At 40.7% G+C, this 22,921-nt stretch overlaps 1 protein-coding gene across 5 annotated transcripts in view; it reads left to right on the top strand.

The window, feature by feature from the left end:
- cobl (cordon-bleu WH2 repeat protein) overlaps positions 1-22,921 on the top strand; it is a 72,084-nt gene that overhangs the window by 32,658 nt on the left and 16,505 nt on the right. For all 5 annotated transcript variants that reach the window (XM_030072465.1, XM_030072467.1, XM_030072466.1 and 2 more), the window contains 4 exons: positions 598-686; positions 1,047-1,118; positions 5,961-6,143; positions 17,411-18,008. In XM_030072465.1, the coding sequence (XP_029928325.1) occupies positions 598-686; positions 1,047-1,118; positions 5,961-6,143; positions 17,411-18,008 (942 nt within the window). The remainder of the gene's footprint in view (positions 1-597; positions 687-1,046; positions 1,119-5,960; positions 6,144-17,410; positions 18,009-22,921) is intronic.

The following is a 22,921-nucleotide window of genomic DNA, read 5'->3' as shown; positions in this document are numbered from 1 at the left end:
GTGCCCTCTGCTGAAATAACCTCAAAGTTTTTTTTTGACTTTGTCACCAAGACAATTCCAAAAATATCTTACATTGTTGATGTTGGCTTTTAGGAAACACTGTTTTTGTTCCATGTATTAGCTAAAAGGTGTGTTGTCTTATATTACATGCATATTAGAGTGCACAGTATCTCCACTGTATTTGAGTCTAGAGGCCATCCCATGATGCATTTTGTCATTAACCTAATGACACCGTGCACGCTGCAAACATTTTTCACTTCACTCTGCTGAATTTTCCCTAATTAATGTCTACCTCCCCCGGTCTCTTTGCTTCTTATGTTTCACTAGTCCCTATTCATTTCTATTCAGTTCTGTTCTGTACTACTCTGTTATTCTATTCTATTCTATTCTATTCTATTCTATTCTATTCTATTCTATAATCTGTAAGTTGTTGACTGTCTGGTTCAAGACTGTCTTATCTTTTTATCTTCCACTCCTGTCCTCTCATCTCCTCTCCTCTCTTCTCTTTTCTCCTCTCTTCTCATCCACTCCTCTCCTCTCCTTCTTTTGTCTCCTCTCCCCTCCTGTAATACTGATGTTGTCCTTTTGGTTTTGTAGGCTCCATCTGCTCCAGTACTACCAGTGTACGTGGGGCAGAGAAGAAAGGCCTTCTGGGAATCTTCAAGTTCAGCAGGAGGAAATCTAAGGTAAGACTTCATCTCTTTTGCTGATTGCTGACATTACAGGATATTTAAATATACAAGAGACATTTTCATTTGATTGTTAAGGGAATGTCCTGAAATTGTAATCATGCTCTAATATCAGAGTTTAACCAGGCTAGAATATGCTATTATATTTGGATTATTGAATTACGATAGATCGACATCACCGGTCCCAAGTTTTGTAGTTCATAATTGTCATGAAAAAATTGAAGTGCTACAAGAATTAACAAACTAAGAGTGATGCATGCCATTCATGTTCTATTCATTCTGAGTGATATCTGAAGCAGGCTAACTGCATGGCTGAAAAGTTGAATGCTGCATGTTAGCTGTGCCTTCCATTTGCAGACTGAGGAGACATCTATGGACATGGATGACACTGATGATAAAGTAGTACAAAATACAGACACACACTCCAGTGTAAGTACTACTATAACCTCTGACGCTTACAGTATCTGGGTGTGATAACTGACATCTATGTGGCATGTTTCCTATTTTTTTTTTTCACCTTAACTCTCCTCTTGTTCTTTCTGATCATATACTCTGTGTCTTGGTGATACTCTGTTATGGTATTCAGCCTGATCGCATAGAATAAAATCCTTTGTTTTTTAGCAGTCCAATTATCAGAATATCAGAATTTGAGAAGATGAAACCAATACCTGTGAAAATCTATGATTCTTAATACCTAATTCAATAGCTGGTCAAAAACAGAATTTCCAATCAGCACATGTTCCTTTATTGAATATTTTTATATGAACATCAGCAAGTAATCAGATAATTAATGTGTTTCAAATATTAAAACAGACATGCTACATTAGAAAAGAGCACTGAGGTGTAATACTGACATGAAGCCAACAAAGTAGAAAACAAAGCAATCCACCAAAAGGATCATTTCAGATCCGAGGAACTGTATGAAATGCCCTGATGTCGCAACAAATACAACGTTCTCATTCCAATTTACAGTCCTGTAAGCATCACTGGAACTTGAAGTTTTAACTATTTAAAAATATAGCTAAGATTACATTAGAAAAAGATCACTGATACTAAGAAATTGGTGATGTTGGTATCATTGTAAAAAATGGTTGTATTGACTTGGTATCTAAGTACTGATTTGATTCTGATTCTGATTTGAGATGCGTTGTCCTAGCAGAAGAGGTCTGTCATTTGATTTGTTGATTTCTGGTCATTTCCTGTGTCTTCCTCTAGAGGGCAGCAGTGGTTTCCAGATTATTAGACAGTACTGTTCTAGGGCCTGTATTCATCACAAGCCTGTGTAGGAACACTGATCAAAGACAAACTGTCAGTACGGGGCCATAGCACCTCCCTCTCTGATGGAGCCCCTCCAGTCTGGGGCCCCTTTTCACCCCCTCTAGCAACTCTCCTGGGTACTGCTATGACTTTAAGAACCCTGATACCTACCATCCTATAATATAAGGTTTTACCTACCTACATTTATTCCATAATGTATTTATTGTTAATTTAGGACCTGGATGTCTTTTAAACGTTAGACTCTAATAAATCAGTTGCCTTGTGGTCCATGTGCTCCAGTATTTCACCTCAGTTTTCTGGAGTTTATTTTACATACCAACCTATATTCCTGGCAGTGACCAGCTTTGATGTGATTTACAGTGAACTCTAGATCCTGGGAAAAAATGGAAAAGAACAATATGAACAGAAATCAGTTGTTGGGGGGACTGATTCATTTCTGACGATGAAAACCTTTTAACAGCTGTCTAATATTCAGAAAACATTCTGCAACACCACCACCAGTCTAGCGTGTATTTGTAGCTTGAATCCATGTTAAACCTGATGCACTATTAGAAGCTGCATTAAGCAGATCTCTACCTGTTATGCTGTAACTCAATCAGGTTTATTAAATTTTGAACCCCTGAACCTCTGTACAGCAGCAGCCATCTGTGGCTCACCTCAGATCGATATGGTGTGTGATTGTATTAGCTGGAGGAGCGCTGCCTGGCTCAGTCTCGTTCATTAGCGTCCATCTCAGCTCAGACCTCTGGGTCTGTCTTTGTTGTCTGCGCTGCCTTCAACATTGGGGAACTGGCCTACCAGCATCTAGTCTTCACCATCATCATCATCATCATTACCACCATTATTATCCTCCTTTTCTTGGTCGTTTTTTTTTTCTTTATTATTTCTGTTGTCTTCATCTTCCTTTTTGTTTTTGTCTTCTCGCAATGTCTTCATCAGCTGCTTCTGCCCATACTTCCTTCATCAAATATTTCTTTCATGTTTTGGGAAAAACAATGAAAAAAACTGATTGTAGATTAAAAAAAAGTGAGTTAACATTCAAAGTATTTGGCATTTCCTCAATTTCAAATATGTGAGCTAGCCTGTATTTATTCATCTTGCTATTTCTCATATCTGTCTTTGCAATAAGCAGCTGAGCTTTTTCTTTCTGATATGATTGTCTAGAAGCTGGTGGGTGTTATCAGACCACACACATGCATGTGTGCAGACAAGCAAACACACACACACACACACACACACACACACACACACACACACACAGTGTTATCAGACAGGAGGCATCAGATTACCCTACCTTGGCTACATTAGCACTAAAAGCCCAACCTCTTATCTCTGCTCATTAGGGGCTAAATTACTGCTTGTATGTGTGTGTGAGAGAGTGTGTGTGTGGTCTTAAACCACTCACATGTTATGAGAGAATCATATTAGAGGGCAAAACTGATGCTGCATCACTCCCTTCTATGAGCAAATGGATTTAAAATAGGGAAAATGTGCTTTTCTCACGTTCTGTGAAGGATGATTATGGCTTGGAAAGTTTTTTTTATTTATTTATTTTCTCCCTGTGACAAACACAAGGGTGGCTGACAATTTTAGATGACATCAGATCATATTGTTTTCCTAGAACATGGACAGAACACTGGAGGTTAGGAGAGTATGACTATCATTTTACTAGGTGGTGATGTTGTTGTCATGGAGTGTGGCTAAATTTTGGCTGAGTGGTTTTGGCAGTGGGATGGCTACATTTAGGGATGGAAGGCATTCCCCAAGGATATACAACAACAATGTTCCTGGTTCATGCAAAGGAGTGATGGGCTCTGTAGTCCCCTCTTAAGTTACCCACTGTGTAATTACCAATGTACTATGTGTCTGGGATTCCCCAAATGCTATACCTATTACAATTTTTTCCCCCTCTCTCACTGTTTATACAGATTGTAGAGTGCGTACAAGAGAGGAGGCAGAGGGAGAGAGAAAGTCAGACAGAGTTCATGTGAATTTTCCACTTTGAACATTGTGTTCTAGGTGAGGCGAGAACATGCTCTTCTTAAGGACTCCAAATGGAAATTGCACCATTACTTGACTTCCCCCATTCCTCCTTTCTTCTTCTCTCTCTGTCAGTCTGCATCCCGCCCTCCTCCCCATAGAGAGAAAGAGAGAAAGAGAAAGAGACAGGGCAGGAATATGCAACTGTTTGCTCTCTCTAATTTTCTCATGAGAGTGTCAGCCATGAACACACTGTGCAGTGTGAAAAGTTCATCAAGAAGGGTCTGGCTTGCAGCCAAGAAATACTCATGCACATACACAAACATATAGACACACACAGTCACGCATGCACACATGCACACGCTCAGACAAACACACTCGCACATGTACACGCGCAGTTCCCAGCTTTAGGCAGTGTGTTTCTGTGACTCAGCTCTGGATGTCCTCTCTATCCTCCACCCATCTCCACATGTTAGCATCGCCTCTCTGATGTAACACAGCAGCAACTGACACAAGGAAAGGAAGCGCATATACTGTAGGTTCATAAGACAAGATTCATCAGAGACATGATCTCTTTATTAGTGGGTATTTTTGGAGTTGAAGTTGGAAGCAGAAGTTATTTTGCATTTTTCTCAGTACCTGTAGCTGATTGATGAGATGCATTTTGACAATCATGATTGATCTCATCGTTGTGGCTCTCATTGTTGTCTCACCTGAGTGCTCAGCAGTACAAGAGGTACTTAAAATGTGCTGAAATTCCTCTGATTCTCTATTGTTTTTTCTGTTTCAAAAATGTGCAGCACGGGGATTTTAACTCGCGTACCAATGAAAACATCGGCAACTATCAAACCAACTTTTCACATCATTTTCTCGTCCTCCGAAACTGCAGCCTGCAGCCAGGCCTGCTCGACCACTCTCCTCAAGGCTTTTCTACCAGGACTGTTCTGTTCCCATCCCTCCCTACTGTGAGATCTTCTAGCCTTGGGTCCAATTAATTCTGATGAACTGAACACTATGTTCCTTTTTGCTCTGCTTTTATGCTGTGTCCAGGCATTGTCTGAACGCATCAATGAATCTGATTTTAAGCACATTTGTTTTTTTCGATCATGGAGGGGTTTAGGCGTGGTTTGATTCCACCCATTGTGCCAAGGGTCTCTGCCAAGGGTCTGTACCAAGCGGAACCATGGGGATGTTCAGATTTTCAGGAGCACTTGAGGCTCTCTTTGATCAGATATTGAAAACACCCCTTTTTGTTCCGATGCTTTAGTCAGGGGCAGCCACCCTATGATAATGGGGTTGTTCCTTTCTCCTACTGTTTTTTCTCTGTTTGCAAGAAGTAGGCATAAATCTCTCCAGTTGCATGTGAGACAAATGTACACAAAAATGGTTCCCTTTGGATTTTGCGGGTTCTATCCTATTTGGAGTCTCATTCGTTGATTGTCAAAAATGAATATCAGTCAGTTCAAAATAATCCTTTCAAACAGCCCATTGTTTATTAATAGTAGCCCAGCGTCCAGAGTCCAGCGAGTCTATTTCTTGTAATGCGTCTTCAGATTGGTAGGGCTAGTTTTCCATCTTTATTTGAAACCCTAAAGCGATTTCACAGTTTATATGGGTTTAGTTTGTTGTATATTTGCTCATCATTCCTAAAACAATAGTCAGAGAAGCACAAAAGTATGAGGAAAGGTTTTTTACTTTGACTGAAGGGACATGTGACTGTGACCTTCAGACAAACTGGTAGACACTGGTACACTAGAACTAAATGACTTTATTAGGCGCTAGAGTTGTGCATGTTGTGTTGGACTAATACAGCTAGACAAGCTGTGATCCCTTCCACCTTTTACCCAATGCAATGTTTGATTCAATGCGGCCATTTGTAAGACCTTCAATCATCAATCACTTAAAACCGTCATATTGAATGTATGAGAGTAAAAAGACTGATGAAAATGATAGAGTAGCAAAATGCTCTATGCATGTACATGTTTGTTCATATACATGCTTTATTTTTAACAGGGTCTGTCTTCAGTGTCCATGGTCCCTTGTGTAGAGGCTCGGCCCAGCACCTTGGGCCAGTCCCAGTCAGTCATGAACATCTCCAGGATGTCTCCCAAGACTGAAACTAAGAAGAGGAGGGCCCCAGCACCGCCAGGAGCTCCGACACCAACCTTTGGACACTACAGCTTTGAGGGCTGCCAGGTGAGGGATGGAGCTGTCTTGAAAATGTTGGTATGTTCCTTAAACACACAAAGGCACACACAAAGAGGTATCCTTTAGCTTTAGATACAGCTTTTTACCTTTGGGCCTTTGGGTGTCTTAGCCTAGGAATCAACACTCCAAGGTCACTGTGACCTGTATCTTCTACATCAGAGCAACAGCTCCCTGCAGTTCTGTTATGGCGGCATGCTGGGAAATGTTTTGCGACCAACTTCCTTCCTCCCTCCCTCAGATAATAGGATTGGTTTGTTTTGAGGGGTAAGTGTTGTTAGTGGATGTCATCAACAGGAAATGTTGTTCTCAGCACAATTTGCAGAACACAGAGATGCTGTTGTACTCAAATAACTTCAAATAACTAACCTTGGGCTGAGTAAGGAAGAACTTCACAATAAAACATTTCAGAGAAATGAGGTGTGATGAGAATAGTAAATGGCCCCCGTGGTCTGATTCATAGTTAGTCTAGGGTGTTTAGTTGTCTAGAAAAGTTTGCAGTCAAAAGCAACAGAGATGGGAAATAATGCAAATATATACAAATACAAGAAAGCAGCTGGTTCATTTGACAGTGACATAGTAAGCACAACCCTGCAGAGGTTACCTTTATTTTATCTGACCTGAATTGAACTGAATTGGGCAGAAAAGGACTGAACCACAATATTCCACAATCTATCCACTGTTTTTCATAATGGAGTATAAAAGGACAAGGTTGTGTGCAAGATCTCACTGCATTTCAGCAAGAAGTTTGCACCTCACCACAGCTAAAGCAGATAATCGACTCATGGTAGCTTCACAACTACAAGTAAGTAGATGACAGTTTGAGACACTGTAAATGGGATCAGCGACCACCGTTAGCTGACAGTCATGAATGCATCCCTTGAATTTTGGAAAACAATTTTACCATAATTATAGATGTTCAAGATTTGTTCTTTTTATTTTACAGCATTTTGTGACTCCATTAAGAATCTGCTATGCAGTTGTTATTTTTCTCCATATTGCAAATTATAGGTATAGAATGGGAGATGGTGATTTAGCTGTCCATCTGTGCCTATTAAGAGCTATGACGGAGACCAGTGCCAAAACAGAGTGAGGCCAGTGGAGGTCACCAGGCAAGCTGCACAGGACAGAGATGAGGAGGTCAAATGAGGACTTAGTTACTTCCATAATGATAGACTCCTCCATCTCCCTGTTATGCCTGCACTCCCTGTCATTCTGCCTTACACACAAACTCTCAAAAGTACACACAAACACATGCACACATGAATGTATAACAAGTTTCTACACTGCAATTACATTTTACCTTTTACCTTTTCTTACATTGTCTAGTGACCAGAGAGATTGAAGCCTTAGTATATTACAGGTCTTATTTTCAGTTCAGCTTCAGGTCAAAAAGTGCGCAATAGTTTTCCCATTCTGCACATATCATGAATTAGTTCAACAGGATTTTCCAAAGCAACTCTTGTGTGGCAGCAACAGTGCAGAAAGCCTGGGAAAGTGGAGCTTCTATGCTGACTGCAGGTCTACTCGCTTAGCATATGGATTAATTGACTTAGATATACAATGAAGAGATTAGTGACAGAGTTGCTCCCAGTATAATTACACAGTGTCATCTGAGGACAGAAGGGCGAGAGATTCAAAGATTAACCACAACGCTTGGCCAGTGTTTGGTGTGTGCATGTGATTAAAATATATTTAGATGTGTGACATTTGTGTCAAAGCTTCTAAGTCTTATCAGGGCAGCCTCTCAGGGCGATTGGCCTTAAAGAGCTATGCAGTTAACTTGGATATATGAAACATTTCAAATCAAATGTGATCACAACAATTTCAGGTTAAAAGTTCCTGTTTACATGGAATTTGACATAGTAATTGTTGGTGATATTTAGCAATACCAGTTGACAAGATGAAACTCCAAACTGACAAAAGATGCAATGCTGCACCTTTTATTTGTTGACACACAAAACATGATAATTTTGATAAAGGCCAGTTGTGTGTTGCCTGTGAGAACACACAGTTGGCCATAAAATCAGCCAGTCATATTTTTGATTTTGCTGTATCATAGCTAATGTCCCAAGAAACCTAATAAAAACTTGGCCCATGCTGCAACATAGTCCAGTGTGTCCCACTGTGCTGCTCATTTTATTTGTCTGTATCCATATGACCTTGGTTTTTGTGAGTGAGAGAAGAGGATTAGACACATGATAGAAGGTCATATGAGGACAGCTTTTCATGATGACTGTCCTCATTATGGACCTCCCTCTGCTCTGGACAAGCTTAGGTGGTCAATTATTAGTGACTTACAAAGCACAGTAATGGACGTTGACATCATGATGAAAGCTATAAGACTGATGAGATTGTTATAATGAAGCTGAATGCTCCAAATAGCCTTTAGTGCAGCTGAGATCACTGTAGACAGTCATTTTAAGTTGTAGTAACAGCACAGATTAACATCATTCACAAAATTATGAGGCTCATATACTGTGAATGTCTCTGTAGTCTACGATTTTACGTCTGCATTCTAATGCAATCCAGATGGCAATTTAGCAGATAGTTATTGGCAACCTTTTGGTCATCAGACTTTTGCCTTACCTATATCACGCACGCGTTTCCCTTTCTGTCACAAATGATCAATTAAAGATGACAGTAATTTTTTGATACATCTGTCATTAGTGATCTGACTCTTTCTTTCACCCCTCAGTAGTGGTTGTTTTTAATGATATTGATTCAACAATCTAAGCTTAATTTAAGTTTAATACGATCATTATAAATCAGTCTGGATCCACTGAAATTTAACTATAATGTAAATATGGCTTCAACAAGTCTTTATGCTTTCCTGGACAGCTAAAGTAAGAGAAAGTTTTGTCAGACTGCCACTGATGCATTACTCTGCAGGCTTGATTGATGGTAGATGATGGGCACCTAGGAATTGCAAAATACATGCACACCCGTGTGCCACATCGATGGGCACAACTCCAAAGTCATAAACATTAAAAACAAGGAACATTTCCTACCTTTTCACACCTGTGTCACAGTAAATGAATGGGGCAACAGAGGCAACGTTGTCTACCACCTGCCAAGCCCAATGGCTAATGTTACTTAGCCCGCTACCAAATATCAATAGCTCAAGATAGTAAACATATGATACAGTCACAGCAAGTACCACCACTGGGTAAGATCTAAATTCTTTCATCAATAATCGAGTGCATCCCTACCATCCATATATACAAGGAACGATGCTTAACAAATAATCACTCACTCACTCAGCCAGTTAGGGACCTACAGTCGCTTGTTCTTGCTATATACACCAGGTTGCTATACACTGGTAAGGGCAGGGCAGTGAAAATAGGTTGCAGAAATACGGTACAGTCTGTTTTGGAGAATATGACTGATTGGTTGTGTCTGTAGTGAAGGTATTTTTGTGAGCTGTCATGGAGTCAGAGAAGTTTACAGTTTTGTTTCTTTCACCTAACAACCAACAATATGTGCATCTGCCTTTGTGAGAACAGCTCTGAGCTGAATTATGTTTTGGAACATTCAGTTCAGAGAAACACAATCTTGTTTCTGGTTTGTTTTTTCACTGTGATAAGTAATCTGTTATTGTGGTTTGGAAGGGACACCATGTCTGCATTGCCTCTCGTGATACAGGTTAGAGTTCAGAGAAATTCTGAGCTTTCTGCTTGCTCCTCAGTAACAAGGTGTTCCTTGAGTATGGATATTCATGTCTGTGTGTCCACATGTGTGTTTGCATTCGTGCATATTGCTAGAAAGAGAGACAAAGATATAAAGAATGAGGCTGGAGAGGGTCACAGAGAGTCAGAAAGTCAAAGCAGGGTAACATCAGGTCTTATATAAAAGTATCAAATGCATGTATTTTGGTTGTGCAACATTAAAAATGTATAACCGTTGGGGTCATATTTCCAAAAAGCAGTACAGCATGAAATCTGGTTGGCATGCTCTTAGCTCCAACCTCACCTTCCAGAACGAGGACAGGAGAGGGAAAAAGTTCTAAAGGGGACAGTCAGTATTAAAAAGAATGGGATGGTAGAGTAACAAGTAACAACAGAGTATTAACACACCTAGAAAAGAATTGTCTTAGGCCTTCCAGTTTCATGGAGCCTTTTATTTTTGTGGTGTTTCAGAGTTGTTGTTTTTGTTTGTTTGTTTGTTTGTTTGTTTGTTTTTTACTTTTTCTGTTTTTTCATCAGATTTCATGTAGGAATTACTTCTTGTGATGATAAAAACAGTCACCAAATGACTATATTCATTTTGCATTTCAGCCTGCATCACTCATCTTTAACACCGCTTTATTTACATACTCACCACACTAATGTACATTTGCTTAGTTCACAACTTAGGTGATTGGCCGCATTACATGTGCGCACACTTTGGCAAAGGTTTTTAGTGGGCTTACATTTCAGCCAATCAAGAACATGTCCGCAAAACTTTGCACCACATGTGCCATTCTTCTTGTTTCATGCTGTTGAGTTGAGTTGAGTTGAGTCTAAAATTTAATTTGTTGAACCCTGCAGAAACCGTGACAGAGAAAGGCTGGTGTGAGGGAGGGGATTGAGAGGTGGAGGCAGGAGGAGAAAAACACAGAGAGGGAGAAGAGCAGATAAAGGAGGGAGTTGAGAGAGAGGGAGAGTTGGTGGGAGGAGGTTGGTGGAAGGGAGAGGAAAAAAGGCAGAAGACAGGGCTAGATGGAGTTGGTTAAGAATAACACAAGCCAGAGTGGAGAAAAAAGACAGTAGGAGAAAGGACAGTCAGCATTCAAGTTGGATTAATGTTTGATAACTATCTATTTGCTGAGATAACACAAGTGAACCATAATGGAGGGATTAAAATTTGATGACTGTCTCTCAGTTGAAAGAACACAAATGAACCGTGGCAGCAGAAGCACCATTGTAAGGGTATAAGAGATTATATTTCTTGAGTGGAAAAAAGGTGTCTATGCTTAATGATGGCTGTACACAAGATAGTGAACTGAAAATGAGGGACTGAAGTATCATTTTTTAAAATTTTCTTACTTTTCTCCGAAACAATTGGTCCAAATTACATTAGTCAGAGGTTTCTGTGTATGGGAAGGCTGTGTTGGTGTGTGTGTTGTGTGTGTGTGTGTGTGTGTGTGTGTGTGCCTGTGCCTGTGCCTGTGCCACAGAATGGCAGCTGGGACAGGGCAGCAGATGAAGGAAGTTTTCAGTGTTTTGATTTAGTTTTTGTACACGCTGCATTCCTGTCTGTGTCTGTGTGGGTTTGTGATTGATCGAGCTGGCTAGGCTTCATCCTAATGATCTGTCACTGCGAAAATAGAGAATTGGCAACAGAGGGAGGCTTGTCTTTCACAGCCATCCATCAGCCCCATAATTTTCTACAACGGTAGCTAGCTTTAATCTGCTCTAATGCACAACTCTGGTTCAATCTGCCAGTAAAAACACAGGTTGCTACTGGATCTGTGTTCATTGTGTCTTACACTAGTGACTGTCATCTGCCGGCCCGCGGGCCACATCCGAACCTCAAAGCTTCCCATCCCATTTATGAATGGAATGCGGCTTGCACCGTATCTTCATGCAAGCATGGGGACAACATTTTCCACCAATCAGGACAGTGCATAATACCATTAAAATCGGCTAAAGTTGATTTATATTTTCTGCCAATCAGGGCTGCACTCTGCAATTACGTTTCTGTAATTCCAGATTTGAACCATCCCTCCTCCATGAACCGCCTCCATGGTGGAGGTCTGCGCTCTACTGGGAGCAAGTATTTCGCTATTAATATGGATTCCCCATGTTGTTGTTAAGAGACTATTTACACTGATATAGGTGAATAAAAATAAAATTCACTTTGTACGAAAATTAAAACTATATAAAAATTCTGTCCCTTGGACAAATGTGGTTGATGACACCTTACACAGTCACTGTAGAGTTTCTTAGTGTTCCTGTTTCTGATTTTGTTTCAGGCTTGTTTTCTTACTTTCTGTCTCATTTATTTTTTCTCTTAATATCTGACTTTCTTTCCTGGCCACTCTCCCTTTTTTTTAACCACACATCCTGAACAATCACAGCTTACCGCTGATGAATACACTTTCTACTAATCAAGACAAACAAAGAAGGTCAGCTGTGTTATTGTCGGTTTTCATCACTGTAAGTAGCCGTCATATTTACGGTTAGTCAGATGCGAATCAGTGTGAGAACAAGAAAGCAAAACAAGGGAGTGTAAAAATAAGGAAAAGCAGAGCAAGGACGTGAGACATCGATCAAGGCTTGGAAGGAGAAAAGGATGTTTATCCATTTGCCAGCTTTATCTGTGTCCTCCTTTTCTGAAAGAACAAAACATTGTGTCCTCAATCAATTTGGAGCAAAGAAAAGAGGAAGCAACTGCTGCCAAGACATGCAGGCACCCCTTCCTCGGTCCATCTCTTGTCTTCATCCTTCATCATGCCCTCCAAAACTTTTAATGTGCTGTTTTTGTTCCACATTTGAAAACGCCTGAGCTTTTTCTGTCTCAGTAGATAAATGTACATTAGATCCTTTCTCAAAAATGTGTAATATAATGGACCATTTAGTTTCTGTATGTATAAGGTCTTGAAAAGTTTAAGTTTAAAGTTGTGCCGTGAGACAGATATATAATAGAAGTTTTATGGACTTTATTATCCTAATGTATGCTCTCAAACACAGCATAAAGTCTATATTGGAAACCGCTTTTGACAAACACAGTGTTTTTCTACAATTTTGCCTCTTTCACTCTCATTTTGCCATAAATGCATTTTGCTGTCTTTGAGACGTTTTCGCAGTGTAAATATTATGAGTGAATAGGCTCGCGCTAGGAGTGACTGCAGTATAGAAGGACGCTGCAGGCTTTCTGTTCTTATGCACTGACCTCAAAAAAGTGTATCAGTCTGAGTTAGGGGCCAAAAATAAGGGGGATGCGTCTTTGCACTTGAAGCTGTCAAAACATCTCGTGTATGAAACCAGCCAGGACGGATGGGACAAACAAATGACGCGTATGGATGTTTGCATCGGCTTCAAACAGTTTGTGGCCCTCGACTGCGTGTGTAGTAGCTGAGATTTGCATGCAGTATAATTGTAGTCAGTCAAATAGTCCACTGAATTCCCTGATGAAATTACCTATAAAAGTAATCGGATTACTTCAAATACTCCAGTTACTTTTAAAATCATCAGAGTGTGTTGTGTTGTAGTAATGCAATCAAATTCACTCACTGCAAGTGACATCTTACACCTATAACCATTTTAAGCAGGTATTTCAAAACAAATATGTTAGCAAAATCATATTAGTGTCTATAATCTCAATGTAATCTCAAAAAATGTCCTTTACCTTACCTATACATACCTGAAAAATGAACAAATGATCACCTACCTGTTGTTTTCAAATGTATCTCTATTGTAATTACACTATTCTATCACTCATCTCAGATTACAGTAATTCCTGTTACATGTGATACTTTGTCAATCCACCCTATATGAGCAACACTGTAAATGTAGGCAAAAGGTGAAGAAAACATTCAAATTCTCCAGGAATGGGTTAGTAGGACAACATGAATGACAATGGAACTGGGTCAGCCATTTGTCTCCTGCTCTTGTCCTTAGCTGGCCTCTTCTAACACACGCTCACACACACACACACACACACATACTCACGCACACACACACACACACACACACACACACACACACACACACATTTCTAAGAATTCTTACATAAAATTCTTTTCATCGCACATGCACACGCACACATGTTCATTATAACAAACACACATCCAAAGACACGCTAACTGTCACCACTGTCCTGTACCCTGCTGTTCGGATGGTTTTGACCTCAATGGCCTCACACTACTGAGGCAGTTCAGACGCTGTAATTATCCCATACATACACATATATGAACACACACATGCACACATGAATGTGCTCATGCATACAGACGCATTACACATATACACCGACACACACTGTACCCTCCTAACATATGCATACATACACACACATGCATACACCATTTCACATTCCACATAAGCGCTGTAATGTTGGCCTGTTACAAAGCCCCTCACCCATCAAGAGCCCTTCAAAACAACTGATGAATGGTCATGCCACCAGGTTGAAGCCTCCATGGGTGGCCCTATCTGATCAACATGCTCCAACATGGGGCCCTGCGCCTCTCAACCCTTAGACTGGAAAATGTAATGGACACACTGAACTGCCCTATATACGATACATGGTTTCCTCTGCTTTTTGTGTAACGGCACATGACGCTGAAAAAATACCCATGTACTCATATACCATGCTGTATTCTCATGGGCTGTGAACAGATGCCATAGCTGCTATGTGTCCAGGCTCTGCATTTGAACACTAATTGTAGCCCACACAAAGCTGGATAGAAGAGCCAAGATCTTATAAATCCTACAGCATTTTTCTCATTTCTAATTAGCACCAAAGAAGAATGCTGGTCGATGACAGCTGCTTGTACAAAAGTGTGAGCCGCTTAGTTGATTTGTTGCTCTTTTCTGGACAGTTGTGTGCAGCTACAAAGCTTTGACCAGTAAAAACAATTTATGTGTTTATACATTTTAAAGGCTAAGAAGAAATTAACAATAATTGAATAATTGAAAATAAATAGAAAACTCAAAGAACTGGATGCCACCATTTTCCAAGCAATTTTTTTGAGACTTTCATTCCCGTAGTCTCAACAAAATGTCATGGAGAACCAGAAAGCTTTTTAAAAGGCTACTTCAGCTTCTTGTCTGTTTTACTCTTACCAGGTGGAATCATTGTTCATGAAACAAAATCATATTGATAGAGAAATGAGGAAGTGCAGTAATCTACTTGGCTGTTGACAGCCGTGAAAAGTTCAGGCATGGCAAACTTTTCTTAGGCACCCATCTTGTTGAATGTCCACAGAGTTTCCCCGGTCAACTCTATACGAAATCAGTGAACTTTTAATGACTTTATTTGAGTGATGTCATTATTTGAGCTCAAGTAAATTTGATTAATGAATTTGCTTATATAAGATAAGCTGTCAGGTGATAAGGAGAAGCATGATCTTTTGGATGTTTAGATGGGGTTTATTTAGAGGGAGCTATTTAAACAAATTATTAATCCCTGTTCAAAGGCATTTCAGTGCCAGTACATGAAACCACCCTGTATTCATATATTTTGATTCTACGATGCTGCTGATCTCTTCTATTGTGCTACAGATCTCTCCACAGTCTTGGGTTATTGTTGCACTCTGTCTTTCTACCATAATGAGTTGTCTGTATTTTTTAACTGTTGTGTGCTGACCTCATTGCTCCCTGTCATGCAACATAGGCCTGATCTGGCATGATTGTTTCTTTCTTTCTTATAACTTTTGACCTGATGTGATGTGACTCGGTTTACTGTACAGCACATGACCAGCACTTGTGAATTTGCTTGATACTTTCTCTGCCATTTGACCTGCTGCAATGTGATGCAAGGCTGACCTAGACCTGATCAAAAGTGGTCACATCCTGCTTGGGTAGCTGCGTTGGAAAAAAAAAATCACATCTCATAAAATTAGCATTTGCGTTTTTCTGTTTAAAAGATTGACTTGCAATGTCATACGCAAGTTTTCCTTTTGTCTAAGAGAAGTACAAACAAACTGCTGGAAATGTTTTCCTGCAAAATCAGTAAAGAAAACAAAGATATACACACGTAAATACAGTGCTTACATTATTATATTATATAGTCAGTTTGACTTAATGTACAGTGTGACCTTCAATGTGGTATAACACAGAGTGTTGGCTTCAGTCTCTAACCATCTTAAGTACATGCTGCGTTCCCAGTCATGGCGCCACTAAGCCCATGAGAGCAGCACACACTTAACCCTGCAACCCCTAACAACCTCCTAATCCATATAGCCCAGCTCAGCCTGAGATATGAGATATACTGTTCCTTCTTGAGTGTGTGAATGCATTTGTGTGTTAGAATGTATATGTACTCATACAGTCACAGAGATTTGTGTGTATGTGTTAGTGTGTGAGTGTGTTGAGGTCATGGTTCTCCATTCATAGCAGGGCTTGGTTGCAGTCTTACGTTTCACTCTGCAGGGAACACACATGCACACATACTCACACACACACAGTCATACACACACATGCACACACATCCATCTTCGTAGGCAAGTCAGTCATCCATTTCAGCTTCAACTTTGGCCCACATCCACTGGTATGTCTGTATTCATGTATGTATGAATGCCAGAGAGGGAGAGAAGAGGGAGACCAGAGAGGAGAAAGGCAACCAGTTGGGGGGCCATTTGGATTTCCATAGCATGCCATGCACTGAGTTCACTGAGTTCACATGTGTGAACTGAGTTCGCCTGCTGAAAGGCAAGGTGGCCTGATCTGTGCTTGTCCTGTTGCATGATGCAACTCTGCATGCAGCTCCAGGCATGTTTGCTGCTGAGTTTCAGGGTTAGTGATAGTTGAATGGTAAGAAGTTGTAGAAGCTGAGGTAGACAGCTTTGCTGCTGAGACCTGCCTATAACGGCATAAGAGATTCTTAGAAATCTGATTTCGTAATAAGTGAAGATAGACATTGCAGTCATCTATCATGGGTTGAAACAAACAATTTCCCAATCATTAGCTTGTCGGTGGTGATTCATGGCAGTAAGCCATTAGCCATGCCCTTAAGATAGTTATTATTTTCTCCCTCCCTCCCTCTCCCTTTCTTGCTCTTTCTCTCGTTCTGTTTCTGCTCTCAGCAAACCCATGTGAAATTCATTAAGTCACTCCTCAACACCGAAAAAAAGTTTTTCCAATACAGATGCCCAGCTGTCATTCATTCTGCTGAAATATCTCCAGTGATCAGTGCCCTCCTAAGCGATTTAGCCCAACAGCATTCAATTTGATGGATGATTGATGTTCCCTGAAGTACTGATAAGAAATATCACTGTAAAATACTAATATCAATCCGGTGCATCAAAATCCCACTGCATCAAAATTGCCGTATCCCTGCCAGATATTATATGTCTTGTTGTAGGATAATTTAAGAGGAATGTTGGCACTCTGATGGATTTAAAGAGTCAGGTTCCTGCCAGAACTCCACTCCATTTAATTACTTAGTAGTACTCTCCTTCAGTCCTGGCGCAATGAATTTATGGGCTGATTTATGGTTAGACCCCACACACACAGACATGCACACACATCATGTGCTCAGATGAATTAACTTTTTTCTCTGTATGTCTCTTTGAATCTCACTTTCTCACTTTTTTTTCTTTTTTCCTTTTTTAGGTTGGCCTTGGCTCTGAAAGCCAGCAGAGGAAAAGAAAGGCTCCTGCCCCTCCCCCAACCCCTGCCTCCATCACCCCAGGCCCTGATGACACCTCAGCCTCTGCTACTCCCACCCCCAATAGCCATACTGAAGCACCTATACCAGCCTCCCGTTCCAAGCTGGTGCAGCCAACCGCAGTCTCTACTGCCACGGTGGTAACGCAAACAAGCCGGGCCTCCCAAAAAACAGTGGTACAAGTCACGCCTGTGTCCACTGACACCCCAATCCCCGACTCCCCCACCCCGAGCAGCACCACCATCGACAGCCTGCCCATCCAGGATTCCAGCTCCGAGCTCAGCCACAGCATCGATGACTCTGATGTGGATCCAGCCGGTTTCACCAGCAGCAGCAGCACAGTGGGCATGGCCACACCTGCACGGGCCCAGCTCACTGCCACAAGCTCCGCCCCCAGCAGCAGGATGGAGGAATCAGAGCAGGTCAGCAGTGCCGACCAATCAGATCAAGAGGCCACTGCAGCGGGAAGCTCGGGATCAGAGACAGAATCATCTGTCAACCTGAAATTGGATGAAGTTGAGAATAACAGACACAGTGCCATTGGTAAATATCTGTCTTGACACAATAAACATACGATTAACTGAAATAGTCCTAGGTAATAACTGCTCCTGTTTACAAATGCAAAACGGATACAGCAATCCTGGTAAACATCTTAAAGGAATACTGCAACGTTTTGGGGAGAAGTACCTTTTTTCTGACTTGCCCATACTGACACAAGATGTTATATACCATTTTAATCCAGCACATCCAGTGCTTTAATTCCAATGGTTAGCATTTAGCTTAGCAGAAAGACTTGTAATGTAAAAATTCAAGTGTAAAAATAAACCTTACAGCAACTCCGAAGCTGTCTTATTTACACAGTGTGTCAACATACTACCCGTAGGAACTGAGCCACTGGACGTGCAGAGGTGAAAATCGTATTAAACATCTTGTCTCAGTTTGGGTAGGTCGGAAAAGGGGTATTTTGCTGAAAACACTGGAATATTCCTTTAATCATCGCACAGCAGATGTGGTCAGTTCAAATTCAAAATATTATATAAATGTTGCATCAGTTCATCAGCCTTTTTGTTATAGGTGACACATTTCTTAAGTGGGCTATTTCTCTTTTGAAACAAAGCCCTTCCTGTGCAGATAAAATGCAGAGAACCAACCTCTGGTAATCTTTTAAACCCTTTATACCCTAACAGCAGGCAAACACAGAAATATAAGTATGTGTAATACTGATAGATAACAAAGGATATTTATATTTGAACAGCAGGTACAGCTCTGTAGAGGTGAAGCTCTAATGAGATCTACATGGAGTTTTCATGTTTTCTTCAAGAGTTTCATTCCAAAATCTTCCACAGGTTCCTCTGTAAATTGCATATTGACTTATACCAACTCACATATTACAATTTCACATTCAGCACACAAAATATTTGTATTCATCAAAGGAAAGGAACTTGGCTGCTCATCACTGAACTCCTGACAGTCAAGGTAAACACTCTCCTTATGTTGGAGAAGCAATGCAAACAGAAGTTGCCTGTAGAGGTTTTTCTGCCTAAAAGAAAGTGAGCTTTGGATGTTTGCCCTGGAGAGCTGAGCTGTCACACTGCAGCAACATCTGAAACTTCAACTGTCACGGATGACGTGCATAACTGGTGTGAAAGGCAGACTGTGTGTGTGTGTGTGTGTGTGTGTGTGTGTGTGTGTAACTGTCATTCTGACATAGAAGAACTAGTGGAGCTGGTTTTCAGTATAGTTTGCAGACAATACAGTCCTTCTTGTCTCTTTCTCTCTCACCTATCTATGCAAACACTACACTCAAACCCTCAGAGTTGACACTTATAAAGACAGACAGATCCATCAGATTTCATCTAAATCTACTTGAACTTTAGTAGGCATATTGATCTATGTGTAATCTAGATCTTTCTCAACAGCAAAGCCACACTGCTGCAGAGACTAGAGAGGAGATCAGAGAGTTGTGGACCTTAGAAAAAGGGTTGAGTGCACCAGGATGGAGTTCAGAGACAAAGGAGCATGGCAAAGTTTAGAAGGGGCCCAGATGGGTTTAAGGAGAGGCAGGATGATGGAGAGGCAGATGAGAGGAAGAGAAAGTATGAAGTATGAGGAGGTTAGTGCATCAGACGGGCTGGAACAGACAGCGGGAGGTCGTTTTTTAAAATTTATATACCTACCTTCTGCTGCCGGTCTCTTTCTTAACACTATGCTGACAGTGCATCACTCCCTCTCTCTTGGCTCTTGCACCAACTCTCTCCTTATTTTCTTTCATCCTCATCTCTCTCCAGCACGTTCTCCCCACCACCACCCTCCTCTCCCCCATGCTGTCTCTCCCCGCTTTGTTTGTCCTCTCTGTCTTTTGGTTGATCTCTCACTTTCTACACTTGGCTCTTTATTTTGTGCAAAACAGTATCCCCTGTAAAACAGCTTAGATGCAGCAAAATACAGTGAAATAGTTTTATTCCATGCAAAATAAAGTTGTTCTTCATACACACTAAAGCCATGTTATATCCAAATACCCATACACACAGTTCATCAAATTTAAACACATTAGCTCTGTTTAAAAACAGGGATCAGTGTCTGTTGTGTTCCTGGTGATGTTATGTTTGTTTTTGGTGTAATTCTTTTTTTTCTGTTGGTAAAGCTGTGATATGTGATGTACACAGCAGCTACAGTGAAGCTTAATGTGAGAAAGAAATGTGTTCTCCCTCCTCTGTGCTGGATTTCTCCCTTCATGTTTGTTTTACATTGCTGCAGATCAGTGAGTCTGAATTGTCCTTGTTTTTTTACTTTTAGGGGCTGACATTAAAACCTGACAGCTAACATTTCTATTGTAGATTGTTGAACCCCCCCCCCCCCCCCCCCCCACTTATTGATTCCTGTTGTAGCTGTGCTAAGAATATCTCTCAGTGATTTTGGGTAGTTTGCCACAGAAGAACAAAAATAAAACATCCAACAACAAATGGCACCAGAAACACAAGTAAATCACCAGTTCAAGGTTTTTGGGCTGAAATATTTCCTTAACCTATACTACAACAAGTAACTCCTGATATACTTGATCATATCTGTTGTAAGCCCAAGGCATTGAATGTCAACATCAAATATAGATGACTCACTCCCAGCCCATAAGGTTTGGAAGGGAACATACATGCATCTCTAGCCAGTGGCTATGAACAGTGTGTTGCCCACAGACAATATTTCATGATACATATACATTTTTGGCAGTGACTTATAGCAGGTAAACACGTTAGGACGAGACAAGTGCCCTCACCTTACAGAATGGGGTGGTGCCTCAATGCCTGTATGGGCAGGGATGGGCAGGTTTCACTGTGTTTGTGTTGTGTTACATATGTGAGAACAGGATTCATGTCATCACTGGTGGGAATGTTCTGATTACGGGTCAATAGAGATAGAGCTACAAACAAAGCACAACAATCAGGCTCCCTGACTCCTGAGTGTTTCTTACCTCAGTCAGTTACTCACACGACCTCTTATTTCCTTTATTAAACAGAGCCTCTATATTGTTTGGTTTGTATGTTTAATGATAAATAGGTGTAAACTGCAATCACATACGAAGTTCAGAGCTTCAATCCCTGCTACACCCAATGGGTCCCTAACCAGTTTTTCCTTGAGAAAGACATTGAACCCCCTGATCAATAACTACTCTATAGGTTAACGTAGATATATGCCTGAATAAATGAAGAAAATCGGCAGTTGATAGCAGGTGAAAAACAAATTTTTCACCCACTATTACCTGAGCGATCTTTTCACTGCAGCCTTATTCATGAAGACTGGACATCAAGTTAAAAATAAGACCAGCAGTTGCTTTATAAATCTAATCAGTCCCACTTTCTATGTTTAGGCTTAGCAAACTCTGATGTACTAAAAATGTCACCAGTGTGCATCTGTCTGTAGACACTTAGTGAGGCTGTGTCAAGGTTATCATGATTTAGTTTAATACCTACAGTGTAGCCTCGGTGCAGCTCTAGTTGTGTGTGTGTGCGTGCGCCTGTGAGCATGCAATGTGCTACAGAAGCTGTCAAGGTTATGATGGTATAGTTTATCATCACAGTCCTGTTTTAGTTCCTTCGTCCGGTCGACAGAGAATACACCAAGATAAAATAGTGTATACACAGCACCTGCTGACTCAGACACAACACAGTGACGCATCACTGGGCAATGATACATCACCATCCTTTTGAGGCAGTGTAGACAGCTGTGATCAACAGGGCAGCTGCTTAATTATGCCTTTGTTCCATACAACCCACCATGCTATCCATATTGATATTGCTCCATTTGCCATGTTGTCCCCATCTCTGCCAACATCACCCATCGCAACTGCTTCAGTAGGTTATTCATGTATCACGGCCTCATACCTGCTCCAGCTTTTTTTTTCCTGTAGTCTGTTATGCATGAGTAGCCATGTTTCTTTTCTATCAGTCTACTTCTGGTCATTGCAAGTCATTATGTATTACAAAACACGAACACACAATATAGGAGTTAAATATTATACAAAAAAAAAAAAGAGAGAGAGAGAGATGTTTGTAATAAATCCTGTCTGGGCAGTATCCATGGCACTTGCCAGTGACCACAGCACACCAGTGCCAGTTCCACACAGTGTACCACAAAGTGCTATCATACCACACTTTCATTAGTAATTCAATATTGATTTTTTTATGAATAGCTGCTGAAAAGCGATTCCACAAAGAAAAAGTAGTTCCATCTACATGAGCGTTATCTTGTAACAGATAGACTAGTTGTCACTTTGTACCAAGTCAGTTATAGGAACTGAAGGTAAACAGGGTTTAATGCTACTTATATAGCAGTATGGTCAGAGTGCCAATACTGGGAGATAGTAGCACTCATCAGAATGCCCCTCAGCCAATCAAAATGCAAGATTGGAACTGAGATTGGAACCGGTGTGACTGATGGTGAAGAAGTGACTGAAAACAGCCTTAAAGCATCATTATTTTATAATCTTGTGACGTTCAGGCCAGTTGTGAACCACCTTAATTTTTGAAGCAGTAAACACTCATGAGCCCATTATGATAGCTCATTGCAAAAACAGAAACTAAAGGAGCAAATAAACAATGAAGACTTGAGTGTTCCTCTGGGATATGATTATTAGAAGTTTATGTGATTTTACAGTATATGAAGCATAAAAAAATGATTTAAAGTACCCCTTTTTAACTTAATTTTACTGCTTTACCATTTGAGTTGCTCTTTCTGTAAAACCTCATTGATCAAAATGGACAGTACTGGCATATGTGTTTGACTCCAGAGTGATCTTGGGGAAAGTGCAATGCAAAAACACCATGACAATGACCAATTAGCACTAAAGATGTTGCCAGGATTGCCTCTTACAGTTAGATGTAAATGTAGCAGCTAGGATTCTTGTTGACCCCATTGACCCTTTTCATGTGTGTGACCATCAGTGCCTGCATGCTGTTCCTCCT

This window comes from Myripristis murdjan, chromosome 16 (assembly GCF_902150065.1).
Source record: "Myripristis murdjan chromosome 16, fMyrMur1.1, whole genome shotgun sequence".
NCBI classification, from domain to species: Eukaryota; Metazoa; Chordata; class Actinopteri; order Holocentriformes; family Holocentridae; genus Myripristis; species Myripristis murdjan.
This window is presented reverse-complemented; position numbering and strand designations above follow the sequence as displayed.